Below are 18,723 nucleotides of genomic sequence, written 5' to 3' on the forward strand. Positions count from 1 at the left end.
CACAAACACTGCCGGCAATAGCCAAACACTGCCGTGAATAAATACAAATCGTAAAAAAAAGCAGTTTTAAAATAGATTTGCTTTTTTTACCGTGTTCTGATAGGCATGCACGGATCCGTGAGATCCGTGCATGTTTATCAGTGGTAAGGGGTGGGAAAGTGTTAAATTTATTTTAAAAAAAATGCGTGGGGTCCCCCCTCCTAAGCAAAACCAGCCTCGGGCTCTTTGAGCCGGTCCTGGTTGACAAAATATGGGGGAAAAAATGACAGGGGTTCCCCCATATTTCATCAACCAGCACCGGGCTCTGCGCCTGGTCCTGGTTCCAAAAATACGGGGGACAAAAAGCGTAGGGGTCCCCCGTATTTTTAAAACCAGCACCGGGCTCCACTAGCCAGGTACATAATGCCACAGCCGGTGGACACTTTTATAGTGGTCCCGGCGGCCCTGGCATTACATACCCAACTAGTCACCCCTGGCCGGGGTACCCTGGAGGAGTGGGAACCCCTTAAATCAAGGGGTCCCCCCTCCAGCCACCCAAGGGCCAGGGGTGAAGCCCGAGGCTGTCCCCCCCATCCAAGGGCGGCGGATGGTGGGCTGATAGCCTTTTGAAAAAAAAATTAATATTGTTTTTAGTAGCAGTACTACAAGTCCCAGCAAGCCTCCCCCGCAAGCTGGTACTTGGAGAACCACAAGTACCAGCATGCGGTGGAAAACCAGGCCCGCTGGTACCTGTAGTACTACTACTAAAAAAAAAACCCAAAAAAACAGGACACACATAACAGTATAAGTTTATAAGTTTATTACATACATGCACACCTCCAAACATACATACTTACCTATGTTCCCACGAGGCTCGGTCCTCTTCTCCATGTAGAATCCTTGGGGTACCTGTGAAAAAATTATACTCACATAATCCAGGGTATCTTGTTTTCTTTGTATAATCCACGTACTTGGCAAAACAAAAAAACGTAAACCCGACCACGCACTGAAAGGGGTCCCATGTTTACACATGGGACCCCTTTCCCCCGACTGCCAGGACCCCCCCTGACTCCTGTCAAAGAGGGTCCCTTCAGCCAATCAGGGAGCGCCACGTCGTGGCACTCTCCTGATTGGCTGTGTGCTCCTGTAGTGTCTCTGAGGCAGCACACGGCAGAGATACAAAGTTGCGCCTATGCGCTCCATTGTATCCAATGGTGGGAACTTTGCGGTCAGCGGTTGACCGAAAGTAACCTCACCGCTGACCGCAAAGTTCCCACCATCACCCTCAGGAGCTCAGTGTCCTGTCAGCGGAGATAGGTGCCATTAACCTCTAGGGTTGGATCCTACTCCCCCCCCCCCCCCCCCAAGTCCCATGAAGCAGGGAGGCTGTTGCCAGCAGCCCACCTGTACCTATATCTTTAAAAAAAAACAAAAAAAAACGAAAAGAACTCCTAGGAGCTCCCCTAGCTGTGACCGGCTCCACCGGGGACATTTTCTAAACTGTCTGGTAGGAGGGGCATAGAGGCAGGAGCCAACCCACACTATTAAACTCTTAAAGTGCCAGTGGCTTCCAAGGGACCCGTCTATACCCCATTGTACTAATGTGGACCCCAGCATCCTCTAGGGCGTAAGAGAAAAGTGTTATTAGTGTCCTCAGAAATGCCGTTGTACCCACTGTCCACTTAACCACGGATATGTGAACAAGTGGAACAGGGAAAACTAAAGGCTACATGACTGTGACAGCCCACTGGGTGGATGTTTTGCCTTACACAGCTCCAACAGCAGCAGCAGCATCTCACAAACGCCAACTCATGTAGAGGCAGGCTACGCTGTGTATCTCCGGTTTCAGTAAGAGGCACACCACTGACAACCTCTTAGAAAAACTCAGGAAAATCATTGCACAATGGCTTACCCCACCTGGACTCTCCTCGGGATTTGTGATATCTGACAATGCCACCAATATTGATAAGTGGGAGAAAAAAGGGGGGAAACAGGGAAACTTGAGCAGAGGTCAAATGAACATAGTGATTTGGTTATGACAACCAGCAATATAATTTTCCACGATAGATTATAATATTGTCCTCCTAGAAGGATATCTAAAAAGATAACTCAAGTGGAGGTGCACCCCTAAGAGTAAATTTTCAGTACGTATAGGAAGAAGGAGAAAGTGACTCTCGTTTTTGGGGGGCACTCATTAGAAGAAAATAATTTTTTCAAATGTAACTTTTAGTTGTGAAATTAAAAAAATTGTTCACAGACCAAGACAAAGACATTTACATAAAGACATAAAATCACAAAAGCCACACCCACAGTTCAGTGTGGAATTTTGTGATATAGTATCACGTTTAGAAGTTATGTGAAGTATTGCACAACCATCTAAACAAAAATTGTCAGTGTAAATACTTCACAAAATTCCACATTGAACTGTATGTATGGCTTGTGTGATTTTATGTCTTTATGTAAATGTCTTTGGCCCTCATTCTGAGTTGTTCGCTCGCAAGCTGCTTTTAGCAGTTTTGCACACGCTAAGCCGCCGCCTACTGGGAGTGAATCTTAGCTTAGCAAAATTGCGAACGAAAGATTAGCAAAATTGCGAATAGACACTTCTTAGCAGTTTCTGAGTAGCTCCACACTTACTCGGCAACTGCGATCAGTTCAGTCAGTTTCGTTCCTGGTTTGACGTCACAAACACACCCAGCGTTCGCCCAGACAATCTTCCGTTTCTCCAGCCACTCCCGCGTTTTTCCCAGAAACGGTAGCGTTTTTTCGCACACACCCATAAAACGGCCAGCTTCCGCCCAGAAACACCCACTTCCTGTCAATCACATTACGAACACCAGAACGAAGAAAAAACCTCGTAATGCCGTGAGTAAAATACCTAACTGCATAGCAAATTTACTTGGCGCAGTCGCACTACGGACATTGCGCATGCGCATTAGCAACTAATCGCTCCGTTGCGACAAAAAAATAACGAGCGAACAACTTGGAATGACCCCCTTTGTCTTTTAAATTTTCACAAATAAAAGTTAAATTTAAAAAAATGATTTTCTTCTAACGAGTGCCCCCAAAAACAAGAGTCCCTTTCTCCTTCTTCCTATAAATGCCACCAATATTGTGAGAGCATTAAATTTGGGCAAATTCCAACACATCCCAAGTTTTGGCCACACAATTAATTTGGTGGTGCAGAATTTTGTTTAAAAATGACAGGGGCGTGCAGGAGATGCTGTTGGTGGCCCGCAAAATTTTGGGACATTTTCAGCATTCAGCAACTACATGTCGAAGACTGGAGCACCACCAAACACTCTTAAATTTGCCCTAACATCATCTGAAGCAAGAGTTAGTAATGAGGTGGAATTCTCCCCTTTATATGCTTCATTGGATGGAGGAGCATCAAAAGGCCATTCAAGCCTACACATCCACCTATGACATAGGAAAAGGAGCAGGACTGCACCTGAGTCAAGCGCAGTGTAGAATAATTTCCATGTTGTGCAAGGTTCTCAAACCCTTTGAAGTTGCCAAATGTGAATTTAGTTCAGACACTGCCAGCTCGAGTGAGGTCATTCCTCTCATCAGGCTTTTGCAAAAGCAGCTGGAGAAAGTGAAGGAGGAGCTGAAACAGAGCGATTCTGCTATGTATGTCGGACTTGTAGATCAAGCCCCTCATTTGCTTTGCCAGGATTCAAGGGTTGTCAATCTCTTGAAATCAGATCCCTATATTTTAGCGACCGTACTTGATCCTAGGTTTAAATCATATGTTGTGTTTTTCTTTTTGTTGGGCACAAAACTGCAAAGATGCAAAGAGCTGAGAAAATTGTCAGCTCAAGTGGCACATGACCAGGGGCTGGCTGGGCAGGGTGCCATCTGCCCCCCCCCCCCCTTCCCCCCCGGGCCAGTGCAATTTAAGTTTTCCAGGGCCACCTGACTGCAGATTTCCTGTGAAAAGCTGGTCCGCTTGCTAGCGTCTGCCCCCCAGGCTGAAAGTTGCCAGCCAGCCCCTGTACATGACACAGCAACATCTCCTTCATTCTCTTCGGCAACTGCGGCTGCAAGGAAAAAACTACATTTTCCAATGAGACCCACTGGCGATGACGAATATCACTCAGGAAAGACTTTTGACATCTGGTCTGGACTGAAGGAGCTGCCTACAATTACTGATGTCTTCTGTCACTGCATATGATGTTGTCACCATTGAAAGCATGGTTGATGATAATTTCAGTAATAGCATCCAAATAGGCATGTCAGACAGGTCATTTCAATACCGGCAGGAAAAAGAGGCAATTTGGAGGCCCTTGAACAAACTGCCCACCCTCCAGTGTGTACTCAGAAAGAGTTTTTAGCGCAGCCGGGAACCTTGTCAGCTATCGGCGTAGGAGGTTACTTCCACAAAATGTGGAAAAGATGATGTTCATCAAAATGAATTACAAATTCCATGAGGAAGACCTTTACCAGCAATTACTTCCAAAAAGTACAGAGGGACCTGTGATGGTGGATTCCAGCGTGGACTAATTAATAGTCTGTGAAGAAGAGGATGTACACACTGATGGGGGTGAGGAATCAGATGTTGATGATGACATCATGCCTATCTAACGTACTAAAGCCAGTTTGTGCACTGCCCATTGTCAGATTGTTTTGTGGGGGTCCAAACAAACCAGTAATTTCAGCCACAAGTGACAGTCCCTGTTGCTGAAATGATTGGTTTGTTAAACTTTGCACGTCCTGTTTAATATACAATATAAGGGTGGGTGGGAGGGCCCAAGGACAATTCCATCTTGCACCTCTTTTCTTTGGAGCACTTTTTTGTCATAGTTTATAAAACTGCCATCCTGTCTGCCACTGCAGTGCCACTCCTAGATGGGCCAGGTGTATGTGCCGCCCATTTCTGTCACTTAGCTTAGTCTTCCAGCTTCCTTGGTGCAACCTTTTGGCCTAAAAACAATATTGTGAGCTGTGAGGTGTCCAAAATAGACTGTAAATGAGTGGAAATGAATGTTTTCGATGTTAATGATACTGCAGGAACAAAAAAAAACTAAGGGGGTCATTCCGACCTGATCGCTCACTGCAGTTTGTCGCAGCTCAGCGATCGGGTCAGAACCGCGCATGCGCCGGTGCTGCAGTGCGCCGGCGCATGGCAGTCGTCGCTGCCCTGCGATCGCCTCTGAGACAGAGGCGGTCGCTGGGCGGGAGGGGGCTGAACGGCGGTGTTAAGCCGCCATTTAGGAGGTGCGGTCCGGCCAACGCAGGCGTGGCCGGACCGTTGGGGTGGTGGGCCGCGGCGGCTGCATGACGTCTCACGCAGCCGCTGCGGCCAGTGGCAGCGACAAACAACTCCCGGCCAGTCGCAGGAGCTGCGCTGGCCGGGAGTTACTCCTGAAATACATAAGCATTGCCGCTGTGCGATGCTTTTGCATTTGTGCGGGGGGGTGGCGCCACTGACATGCGGGGCAGACTAGCCCTGTGCTGGGCGTCCCAGGGGAGATGATCATAGCTGTGCTAAATTTAGCACAGCTACGATGAACTCGGAATGACCGCCTAAATATGTTATTTTAGCTGTTTGTATGATTTTTTTTTTTTTAAATCCCTATCCAAAAACAAAACCCGCAAGGGGTATTTTGGCAAAACCAATCAAGATCCAAAATCAAAACACAAAACTCGAAAAATGGCCTGGCGCACACCCCTATTAATTATATTGTTGACACAAAACAGGTCCAAATTACATTATTTTAGCTGTTTTTGTAAATTTTTTAAGAAATCCAGATCCAAAACCAAAATCAAAACATGTGAGGGCGGTGTTGAAAAAAACAAAAAACAACACATGATGATGTTTTAGCACCAAAACCAAAACATGGGGGACCGCTTACATCTCTACTTTGAACTGCGGGAGGTGGGGCCATGATACCATGTAGTACCTCACAACTCTGTAAACTGCCAAGAATTGCAGCTTTAAACAGCAGGTGGCAGGGCCACGATGATGTAAACATGGTGTTATGTATGAGTTTTACTAAGGTTTTTGACATTTTACGTAACAGGAGCTACAGTATCTTCATTTTAGCAAGGTTTGTGAAGCACAAATGTGTTATGTACAGTATAGAAGGCTTTGATCACCTTGCTGGCGCAGTCAAATCCTGTACCCAGGGCTGCAAGCAGCTGCAGAACCTCTTTACTACTGTTACATTTCACGGCATAGAACGGCCTCACCCGGGGCAGCTGCTGAAGAAATCGCCAATGTTTCTGTATCACGTTGTTTAGATCTGCCACGTAGAAAGCGTCATCGTCTCCCTACCAGAGAAAGAAATACACATTCATCAGTATTAGAAAAGATTAATAGAAATGATAACTTTTAAACATTGAGATTTTTATGTCCTAAAAACTGTGTTGTCCCTCGGAGACCTGCTTCTCCACAGCGAGAGGAGCTGGGTTCCGCATGTGACATTCTCCTGCAGCACCCAGGTCCTGTCATAGAGAAGCCGACATTGCAAGCACTGGTCTCTGAGAGCAGCCCAGCTTCTCCAGGGGTTGCTGGGATGACGTCACCGGGATTCCCGCCGAGCAGAGCCAGCCTTAGCTATAGATCTCATGCTGGGAGGGACAGTCTGCAAACTATCTGTTACTTTCTAAATGTATTCAATCAGTACTTGCATACACTGCTGTTTACATTTGTCAAATAGAATGCACACAGCACACTGTCCCTTGAACTCCCTCCGATATGCTTAAATGCCCCTGACTTGTGAGACCTCAGACAGACAGCAGAAGCCCAGTAACTGCAATTCCTGTACCTGTGACATTTTCACTGACTATATAAGGTAATTACTGGATGGCTCCTTATAATACCACATGTGTATTGTGGAAGACTGCTCCACATAAATCTGACATCACCTGTACTGCTTGTACACACGGGGGAGGGGGATATAACACGGGCAGTGTTCTCCCAACACTTTATTTCTCAGTCAGTCCATGCCGTAAAATTCCCCTGCCATCCAGTACTGTAACGTGGTCAGTAAGTTGCGTTGCGCTATTTCTATATGAAACATCAGTGCAGCGTGACTTTCAGATGCGTCAGACTGGAGGGCAGAGCACATCGCTCCCGCAGTATAAAATAAAGGGCATGCAGTTGCCGGGAGTAACAGACACCAGCAAACACACTGAACAGTAAAGAGAATGGACAGTTGCTACATGTTTGATTCTGGTATTTGTGTATAACCAGCAAGTATGGCAGTATCTGGACTTTGCTGCCATCTGTGTCCAACCAGCAAGCTAGAATAAAGGATGAGGCTTGCAAAGGACGGCATACCATGTGAGGTCACATCCGTTGTATGGGTGCCCCTTTAATGGGTGCGAGCGCAAGCACTCACCCATCCTGCCAGCCCCATCTCACAAAACGCAGTCACGGATCTAGGGAGCTGCACCAGCAAGCAAAAGTAAGTTTTATTAAAAAAAAAGCTACCAGCATTACTAATGTGGGCCATATGTGTAAGGTGCATTATTGTGTGGCATTATGTGTATTATGGGCATTACTGTGGGGCATTATGTGTATTATGGGCATTACTAATGTGGGGTATATGTGTAAGGTGCATTATTGTGTGGAATTATGTGTATTATGGGCATTACTGTGGGGCATTATGTGTATTATGGGCAATACTAATGTGGGGTATATGTGTAAGGTGCATTATTGTGTGGTATTATGTGTATTATGAGCATTACTAATGTGGACCATATGTGTAAAGTGCATTATTGTGTGGCATTATGTGTATTATGGGCATTACTGTGGGGCATTATGTGTATTATGGGCATAACTAATGTGGGGTATATGTGTAAGGTGCATTATTGTGTGGAATTATGTGTATTATGGGCATTACTGTGGGGCATTATGGAGGGTTGAACTGGCCCACAGGGGCACAGGGTAACCACCCGGTAGGCCCCACTGCCTGAGTGTTGCTGGGTCAGATGCAGAGCTAGCGGCGGTGCTAGGGGGCACCAGCCAAAATTTTGCCTAGGGCATCAAATTGGCTAGGGCCGGCTCTGCCACTGAGGCCACGACCCTTTCATTTAGGCTATGCCACCTTCAACCGCGGGCGCCAGAGGCTCGCTACGGGAGTGACAGAGTGCGCACGAGTGTCACCACCCCCCGGTGACGCCTCTACCTATTTATCATTAAATATTTGCGACATATTCCTCGAACACACTCGTTTGTGGGGGGGGTGTCAGCAATCATTAGGTACTGTATCACCCTAATGTATGAAGGAGGGACCGCAGCAGATACTGCATCTCCAATATCTGCTGCGCTTCCTCCATCTTTGACAGCAGCCGCAGCTCACACAGGTTTCTATGGGGGATGGAAAGCTGTCAGATTTACCAAGCTCTGGAATATGAAGCATTCCGAAGACCGGCCCCCGCAGCTATCTCCATAAGGGCTGCAATTCTCAAACATAACTGCATGGTAAGTAGGCCTTTCAGAGCCCCTGTCCATTCATGTGCAATTTCATACATTCAAGCGAGGTATAATTGCTTATTACCATGAATAGCAGTAATAATAAATTACAATTATCGGCTCTGAAACCTGATCATTGATATCTATGCCTCTAGATGAATTGTCAGCTGAGACATAACACTGTAAGGGAAACTGCAGTGCCTGCACCAGAAAATGAGAAGGTCTCCGACTGTTAGAAGTACAGAGTTCTTACATCTCACATGTACATGCTCAACTGCAATTTTCAGACTCACAAAGACTAGTAAGGGGCATCTATTAAGCCCAGAGAAGTGATAAAGCAGTGATAAGTCCTAGGGGATAACGCACCAGTCAATAATTTGGGTTTGAAAAATGACAGTTATGAGCTGATTGGCTGGTGCGTTATCACCTTGCATTTATCACTGCTTTATCACTTCTGTGCCCGTAAAATAAATTTACTAAGTGAGCCTCTGTTAATAAAGTATTATATTGTAGCTAGTCCAATATTTACTGTTATGCCTTCAGTCATCAGACACATCCATTAAATCATTACATCACATAACATGTAGGGTTAGATACAGCATCGCTTGGAGAGTGATAAAATGGAAAGTTATAAAGTACCAGCCAATCAGCTGATAACTGTCATTTTTCAAACAAGGCCTGCGACCTGACAGTCAGGAGCTGATTGATTGGTACTTTATCTCTCTCCATTGTATCACTTTCCCAGCGAAAATGCATCTAGCCCATAGCAGTATAACTCCTCCCGAGAACCACAATAAAACCTGAGTTTTATGATAAAACAAAAGTGCACCAACATGTGTTTTTATAGTGTAGAACTGTAAGGGGGATCAGTGTGAAATACCAATGCCGGGATCCCGCTGGTGAAATATCCGACAGGGATGAATGAGTAAGGGGTGTTCTCCCCTCTCCCCACCCCCTAACCCTATCCCTCCCTACCTGCAACCTAACCCTAACCTCCCCCTTTAGTGCCTAACCCTAACCACCGCCACCTCCCCCCCCCCACCACCACCTCCCCGGAGGTGCCTAAAATAACCCTAACCCCCCCAGATCATAGACTAAACATAACTCCCCCTCCCCCCGGCGGCTTACCTCTCCAGCGCCGCGGTGTGCCTTCGTTTGTCATCCCAGCTGTTGGGATTCCGGTGCCGAGATGGAGCACCCATTCGGGATGCCGATGTCAGCATTCAGAATAGTGTAAGAATTCCAGCATCGGTATTCTGGCTGCAGGGATACCGACAGCGGATATCCTGACTGCTTCCCCTTTAAGGGTATTTGTCATTCTGATTGTAGTGTTAACATATGAAATGAACATAAGTTGTAATGGTACTGTTTATTATATGTATGTTAGGGATTAAGTGTCATTTAAAGTCTATCAGGGGAATACCCCAAGCCAGTCTCTGGTAGAAAGGATAGTATAGCCTTGGGTTAAGGCACTACATCTTGAATATTACAGTAACCAGAGCTGACCCTTAAAGTGATAGTATATGGGGTCCAGAGCTGAGAGGGGGCCTCCTTCCCTGCCACAGTTACATGTGTTATGCATTAGCAGTATTTACTATATATGTTTATCAAGGGGCCCAGACAGTGCACTCACTAATGGTTAACCAAGCCTCTGTGGCATTTGGTCACACCCCCTCTGGAGACTGGCCACATTCCGATCACACCAATCATCAGTGGGCCTTCATGCCCCATTCAGACAGTGCTCCAACCCCTCACTGGTCTACAGTCATCAACTGTATAAGACTAACAAAGTGCCCATCAAATATGAACAAGCTACAGATAATTAGCAAGAAGAACAGGGACACCTACATTTAGAGAGAGACTTCTGATTCTCTTCTTCATGAACTGTAGAGGGGTTACCCCCTCTTCCACTAGGGTCAGGCTGCCGGTCTGCATTCTCTCCCACTTGCTGTTCTCATGTTCTCTACTTTCATCCACTGGGGAATTTTGTTGCCTGAAATATAACCACAAAACACAAATACTGATAAGGTATTTAGGTAGAATGGGGCACTAGACATTTGACAGATTGGGAGATATTTGGTCAATGAACAATAGATAGTGATAGAAACTGACAGAATTGGTTCCTTCAGGACACACGTGACCTGTTACAGAAAGTCCTGATCCAACTAAGGTGGTGCACATCTATAAAATACTCTGAAGTTGAAGCATAAGGCATCATAGCGTGCTCCTGTTCCAACATATAGTAAAACATATAGTAAAATAATTTGAGAATGCTTGGAACACACATATTGCTACTGTTGAAGACTGAGTTTGAAAATGTTACAAAAAAATATTAACCCAGTTCCCTTCGGCTGCGGTATAATATATCTACATGGTCTAGGTCGACAGGTACAAATGGTCAACAGATGAAAGGTGAAATGGGGTTGCAGTTGACAGGTGCTAAATGTCGACAGGGTCAAAAGTTCAACATGACAATGGTCGACACACTTCTTTTCTTTTTTGGGTCAAATATTGTATATTTTGTGTTCTGTGATCACCATTAGTACACATGCTCGGTATCCGGGTCAACCACACTTAGGTCGACAATGTCTAGGTCCACCGCTATTGGTCGACATGTCGACATGATCTCTATTTCGACATGTTCTAGGTCGCCATGATCTCTATTTCGACATGTTCTAGGTCGACATGAGTTTTTGACAATTTTTTTATTTATTTTTTACTTTTTCATATTTAACAATCCATGTGGACTACGTTTGGGAATAGTAACCTGTGCCGAGCACAGCAGGGCACATTGCGAGGGGACACGGTGCGCTAATTGGGGTTCCCGGTCACTGTACTGAGAAAAAGGCACCAAAACAAATTTAAAACTCATATCGACCTTTTGACCTGTCGACCTAGAACATGTCGACCTAGAAACCCTGTCGCCCTAGAACCCCTGTCGACCTAGTTAGTGTAGACCAGTAGTGGTCGACCTAGAGACTGTCGACCCAAGTGTGGTCGACCCTCCATACCACACCCTAGATGCTCGCCTTGCATCGGGCGAAGCGGCTCGCTCCGCTACTTCTTCACTTGCCACAGATTACTATTCCCAATCATAGTCCACGTGCATACAGATGTAGCCACCTTTATCTTGACTGTTTCTCCGCCGAGACGGGCGTTTAGTCACGCTAAGGCGATAGCTGAGTTTAATCACAGGTAGGCGCGTTGAGGCGATCTAGATACTCATCATGCATTACACATCTCCACCACTGTGTGGCTAATGCTCCACTAATCCAGTACTTTCGATCGTACAGTATAGCGGCGGATTGATCTACAGCTCTGGCAATACTGTAGGCGTAACGGGAGGCGGTGGAAAAAGATGGTGACCTACAGTACTGTAGAGTACTGTACTGTATGTGTATGGAGTACTGTATGTGTATGGAGACGCAACTACAGTAATTGTGTGAAAGGAAGAATGGGGTGGTCTTCTGTATGCCGGCGGTCGGGCTCCCGGCACTCAGTATACCGGCGCCGGGAGCCCGACAGCCGGCATACCGACACTTATTTTCCCTCGTGGGGGTCCACGACCCCCATAGAGGGAGAATAAAATAGTGTGGCGCGCGTAGCGCGCCACCGTGCCCGTAGCGTGGCGAGCGCAGCGAGCCCGCAAGGGGCTCATTTGCGCTCGCCACGCTGTCGGTAAGCCGGTGGTCGGGCTCCCGGCGCCGGGATGCTGGTCGCCGGGAGCCCGACCGCCGGCCAGCCGTAGTGTACCCGGAAGAATGTACCAGGGACGTGCAGTCAGGGGAGGCAGGGGAGGCAGTGCCTCCCCTGTCATTAATGATTAAGATTATACAAAGAAGATGCATATTGTCACGAACCGGTCTCTCACCTTTGCGGGTTCTGGGGTTCATCCGTTGCCAGTGCGGTTGCTCGCGGTGCTGTGCGCCCGTGTGGAGACACGGCGTGATCAATGGCACAGGTAATGCAGAGTCTGGGAACTGTGAGTGCGGGGACCAAATGGCCTAAGGCACTGCGGTGTGTCTGCTGTATAGGAGGTGGCCATGTTGGAGACCAAATAGCTAATACTGAGCACTTGTGAAAACACCTGTGGGCAGGTGTAAGCCAATCCCGTGCTTGTGCTGCCTTTAAGTAGGCTGGGATTATGTCACTCTGGGCCAGTGCTTTGTTGTATCAAAGCTGTGCTCTAGCTCTGAACTCTCTCCGTGCATTCCTGTGTGATTCCCGTGGTCCAGATATCGCCTCCGTTCCCAGAGGTCCGTTTTGCAGCCTTCACTGCCAAAGATCTACCGGCTCTCCATTGTGCTATCAGTCAATTGCACACCTATTGGAAACACTTGGATTCCCAGTGTCCTGCATGAGGTTACCTTGTCTGTCTGCCTATCATACAAAGTCTGGAGGATTCCAATTCCCTCAGCTGTTCGTTTGTTCAACTCTGCATTTAACCCATTCATCACCTCGCCATCTACTACAGTTTCACAGTGATCTCCGGAACCCGCAAGTAACCCAATTCAGTACTTTTTCTATGTTGTCATTACAAGGATAATTCTTCACAGTCTCTCAGTTAACTCTTAAAACTCCATTGCAAATTCTTACAGTTAATTCTCCATGTCTGCATTAACCAGTTAAACACAATCTGCAGTTCAGCATCAAAGCCTGTTTATATTTGGACAATTCAACATTTATTCTTCAGCTTGTTTTTGCATATGTTTCCATGAACATTTCTTTTATTTATTTCTGAGTTTTCTCTTGCATATTATTTCTGTCATTCCTGCAATACTTCAGTATAATGATGATTAACAACTAGTCATTTAACTCCTTACTGAATTGTTACTTTAATAAATATATGAAACGGAACTTCCTTCGTCCTCCCTGTTTTCTTCATACCCCAGCACCTCCCCCTGTGGTTGGTTCCAGGTTAACGGATTCACAAAAACACCCGGACCTGACAGTAAGCACTGGCCGCATGGATCCGTCAAGTGACCAATTCGCAGGAGGCGGTGCTACGTCAAATATCCTTTCCCGTCTGGAAAACCAGGAGTCTATACAGACACAAATAGTGCAGTTTATGCAAACTATGGCAGACCGTTTAGAGACTCTTCATACAGCAATTAAAACGTCTCAAGTCCAGATTCCAACTCCGGTTGTCCCAGTTACCACTACAGCTTCTCCTGTGATGCTGCCTACGTCCCGCTTGCAGTTACCCTCTCCGAGTAAGTTTGACGGAACTCCAAAACTTTGCAGGGGATTCCTGAATCAATGCGAGATCCAGTTCGAACTGATGTCCGCCAGTTTCCCATCAGCTCGTTCTAAGGTCGCATATATTATTGCCCTCCTCTCCGGTCAGGCTCTGGAGTGGGCATCACCATTATGGGAGAGAGGTGATCCTATCCTCTCTAATTACAAAGAGTTTGTATCTTCTTTCCGGAGAATCTTTGACGAACCCGGCAGGACCACCTCAGCATCTTTGGAGATTCTCCGTCTACGTCAAGGTTTACGTCCTGTCAATCAATATATTGTTCAGTTTCGCACGTTGTCTTCAGAGTTAAACTGGAATGAGGAGGCCCTGATCGCCGCGTTTTGGAATGGACTTTCTGAGAGAATCAAGGACGATTTAACTATCCGGGATGTGCCAACTAAACTGGATGAATTGATTTCTCTCTGTAACAAACTTGACCTACGCTACAGGGAGCGATGTTTAGAGAAATCCAGGGCAGAGCGATCCAGTCCACGTTATCATCCTAGGCCTCGACAAGATTCTTCATCATAGTCTCCGGTAACGATAGACGAACCTATGCAGATTGGGCGCTCTCGCCTCACAGAAGAGGAACGACTTCGTCGTCGACAGGGTAACCTCTGCATGTACTGTGGGTCCTCTGAACACTTAGTTAAATTCTGCAAACTCCGACCGGGAAACTCTCGCTCCTAGCTTATTCAAGAGAGGTTAAGCTAGGAGTTACTCTAGAATCACGTTCTGGGAAAGAGCCGACCTTGTCTATTCAATTAGAAGTGCCAAGTTCTACAGTGAAAGTTTCAGCTCTCCTAGATTCTGGGGCAGCCGAGAACTTCATCTCCTCAGCCTTTGTCATGCGGTCTAAAGTTCAAACCATGCCTCTGGAAGCAGCAGTTGCCGTTACAGCAGTGGATGGAAGTCGAATTCCAGATGGTATAATTACTCATCGAACCGTATGTCTCAAGATGAAAGTTGGTGTGCTCCATTCCGAATACCTCTCCTTCTACGTGATTCCCAAAGCCTCTCAAGATGTGATACTTGGTTTACCTTGGCTGCAGAAACATAACCCTCAACTTAATTGGCAAACCATGGAAGTCCTTTCATGGGGTAAATCTTGTACCAAGAACTGTTTAGCCTCAATTGTACCTCTCCGGTCAATCAGCCTTCCCGACCTACCTCCGGTGTATCAATCCTTTGCGGATGTTTTCAGTAAACAAGCAGCAGACTCTCTACCTCCTCATCGCGAATGGGACTGCCCAATTGTCCTGGTTCCGGGTAAAACACCTCCTAGGGGACGAATTTATCCGCTATCCATCCCAGAGACGCAAGCTATGTCTGATTATATACAAGAAAATCTAACCAAAGGATTTATCAGACCATCTTCTTCACCTGCAGGAGCCGGATTCTTTTTCGTTAAGAAGAAGGACGGTGGGTTACGACCATGCATAGATTACCGTGGACTCAATGAGATCACTGTGAAAAACAAGTATCCATTACCCTTAATTCCAGAATTATTTGACCGGGTAAAAGGAGCTACTGTGTTTACAAAACTGGATCTCCGAGGGGCCTACAATTTAATCCGCATCCGAGAAGGGGACGAGTGGAAGACTGCTTTTAATACCCGGGATGGGCATTACGAATACCTTGTAATGCCTTTCGGTCTTTGTAATGCACCTGCAGTTTTTCAAAGCTATGTGAATGAACTTTTTCGTGATCTTCTCTACAAGTGTCTAGTAGTGTACCTGGATGATATCCTAATATTCTCTAGGGATATAAAGTCTCACCGTCACCAAGTTAAAGAGGTACTGACACGTCTGAGGAAAAATCAACTTTATTGTAAGTTAGAGAAGTGCACTTTTGAAGTATCTTCCATACCGTTCCTTGGTTACATCATTTCTGGATCAGAGCTATGTATGGATCCCGGTAAGGTACAAGCTATCCGAGATTGGTCCACTCCTACAACTCTCAAGGGGATTCAGCGATTTCTCGGCTTTGCTAATTTCTATAGGAGATTCATTAAGAATTATTCTACGTTAGCTGCTCCCATCACAGCCCTAACTCGTAAGGGAGCAAATCCTACGAACTGGTCTTCAGAAGCAATCAAAGCCTTCTCTGATTTAAAGCAAGCCTTTGTGTCAGCCCCCATTCTTCGACAGCCTGATCTGAATCGTCCCTTTCTACTAGAGGTGGATGCATCTACAGAAGCAGTAGGAGCTGTGTTGTCACAAGTCTTTGAAGATAAAAAGGTCCATCCCTGCGGATATTTCTCCCGTAAGTTCCTCCCGGCAGAACGTAATTATGCAATCGGTGAGCAAGAGTTACTTGCCATCAAGTTGGCATTTGAGGAGTGGAGATACCTTCTAGAAGGAGCTCAACATCGCATTACAGTTTATACTGATCATAAGAATCTTCTGTATCTGCAGTCAGCTCAGTGTTTGAATCCACGACAAGCCCGATGGGCGCTTTTCTTCTCACGATTTGATTTCAAACTCACCTATCGTCCAGGGTCTCAGAACAAAAAGGCAGATGCTCTTTCCCGGTCCTTTGCTTCTTCTGAATTAAATGATGCTACCACGAATCAAGCCATTGTGAATCCTAGGTCCTTTTTAATGACTCGAACCTCTCCAGTTCCTCCGCCTGACAAGACCTTTGTCGCCACAAGTCTTCGAAAACGGCTGCTTACCTGGGCTCACTCCTCTTCCTTCATGGGTCATCCTGGGGTTCTAAAGACTCTCAAGTTTATTCAACAGTCTTATTGGTGGCCACGTCTCAAAGCCGATGTCCAAGAGTTTATAGCAGCATGTCCTAAATGTGCCCAACATAAGAGTCCAAGAAGTTCTCCACCAGGTTTGTTACATCCACTATCCATACCCAAACAACCATGGACTCATATCTCAATGGATTTCGTGACCGATCTACCTCCATCAAAAGGGCGAAATACCATTTGGGTGATAGTGGATCGATTTTCGAAAATGGCACATTTCATTCCATTAACTGGGTTACCATCAGCCCCTTTACTAGCCAGATTGTTCATCTCTGAAATCTTCAAGTTGCATGGCCTTCCTCGAGAAATTGTTTCTGATCGGGGAACACAGTTTGTGGCCAAGTTTTGGAGGTCGCTTTGTTCATCTTTAAATGTCAAGTTGAACTTTTCTTCTGCATATCATCCTCAGACAGATGGACAAACTGAGAGAGTCAACCAAGACCTTGAAACATTTCTCCGGCTATATATATCGTCCTCACAGGATGACTGGGTTGACTACCTTCCATTGGCAGAATTTGCTCATAATAATCTCTTCCATTCATCTTCAGAATCTACGCCCTTTTATATTAACTTCGGCTTTCATCCTCGTGTGCCAGAGTTTCATCCATTGCCAGCCCTAGAGGTCCCAGCGGCAGATCAAGAGCTTCAACGTCTATCTAGCATCTGGAGTTGTGTACGTAAGTCCTTGGTCAAAACTTCCGCTCGTTATAAATCTTTTGCAGATAAAAAACGTAAAGCTGTACCGAATTACAAAGTGGGAGACCAAGTTTGGATTTCTACGCGCAATCTCAAGTTCAAAGTTCCTTCTAAGAAATTTGCTCCCAGGTTTATTGGTCCATTTCCCATTGTAAAGGTACTCAACCCTGTGTCATACAAAGTCAAGCTGCCACCGTCTTTGAGAATTCCTAACGCCTTTCATACATCTTTACTGAAGCCTTTGATTCTCAATAAGTTCCGTACTACCCAGTCCAAATCTCCTAAAGTTCACTCTTTGCAGAATGAGGAATTTGAAGTTAAAGAGATTGTGGACTCACGTTCCCGATATGGACGTTTACAGTTTCTGGTCGACTGGAAGGGTTACGGCCCGGAGGAGAGATCCTGGGTTTTCTCTGAAGATGTTCATGCTCCAAGACTGGTACAGAAATACTTCTTCAAAAATCCTGACAAGGTTCAAAGGTGTTCGGAGACCACCCGTAGAAGAGGGGGTACTGTCACGAACCGGTCTCTCACCTTTGCGGGTTCTGGGGTTCATCCGTTGCCAGTGCGGTTGCTCGCGGTGCTGTGCGCCCGTGTGGAGACACGGCGTGATCAATGGCACAGGTAATGCAGAGTCTGGGAACTGTGAGTGCGGGGACCAAATGGCCTAAGGCACTGCGGTGTGTCTGCTGTATAGGAGGTGGCCATGTTGGAGACCAAATAGCTAATACTGAGCACTTGTGAAAACACCTGTGGGCAGGTGTAAGCCAATCCCGTGCTTGTGCTGCCTTTAAGTAGGCTGGGATTATGTCACTCTGGGCCAGTGCTTTGTTGTATCAAAGCTGTGCTCTAGCTCTGAACTCTCTCCGTGCATTCCTGTGTGATTCCCGTGGTCCAGATATCGCCTCCGTTCCCAGAGGTCCGTTTTGCAGCCTTCACTGCCAAAGATCTACCGGCTCTCCATTGTGCTATCAGTCAATTGCACACCTATTGGAAACACTTGGATTCCCAGTGTCCTGCATGAGGTTACCTTGTCTGTCTGCCTATCATACAAAGTCTGGAGGATTCCAATTCCCTCAGCTGTTCGTTTGTTCAACTCTGCATTTAACCCATTCATCACCTCGCCATCTACTACAGTTTCACAGTGATCTCCGGAACCCGCAAGTAACCCAATTCAGTACTTTTTCTATGTTGTCATTACAAGGATAATTCTTCACAGTCTCTCAGTTAACTCTTAAAACTCCATTGCAAATTCTTACAGTTAATTCTCCATGTCTGCATTAACCAGTTAAACACAATCTGCAGTTCAGCATCAAAGCCTGTTTATATTTGGACAATTCAACATTTATTCTTCAGCTTGTTTTTGCATATGTTTCCATGAACATTTCTTTTATTTATTTCTGAGTTTTCTCTTGCATATTATTTCTGTCATTCCTGCAATACTTCAGTATAATGATGATTAACAACTAGTCATTTAACTCCTTACTGAATTGTTACTTTAATAAATATATGAAACGGAACTTCCTTCGTCCTCCCTGTTTTCTTCATACCCCAGCACCTCCCCCTGTGGTTGGTTCCAGGTTAACGGATTCACAAAAACACCCGGACCTGACACATATGACACAT

At 46.0% G+C, this 18,723-nt stretch overlaps 1 protein-coding gene across 2 annotated transcripts in view; it reads right to left on the reverse strand.

Annotated features, from left to right (window-relative positions):
• The window catches only part of LOC134997274 (antizyme inhibitor 2-like), a 152,396-nt gene that overhangs the window by 104,682 nt on the left and 28,991 nt on the right, over positions 1 to 18,723 (reverse strand). For both annotated transcript variants that reach the window (XM_063951262.1, XM_063951263.1), the window contains exons 2-3: positions 10,253 to 10,397; positions 6,082 to 6,255 (exon numbers count right to left, since the gene is read on the reverse strand). In XM_063951262.1, coding sequence (XP_063807332.1) covers positions 6,082 to 6,255; positions 10,253 to 10,339 — 261 coding nt within the window. In that variant the 5' untranslated portion in view covers positions 10,340 to 10,397. The remainder of the gene's footprint in view (positions 1 to 6,081; positions 6,256 to 10,252; positions 10,398 to 18,723) is intronic.

This window comes from Pseudophryne corroboree, chromosome 2 (assembly GCF_028390025.1).
Source record: "Pseudophryne corroboree isolate aPseCor3 chromosome 2, aPseCor3.hap2, whole genome shotgun sequence".
NCBI classification, from domain to species: Eukaryota; Metazoa; Chordata; class Amphibia; order Anura; family Myobatrachidae; genus Pseudophryne; species Pseudophryne corroboree.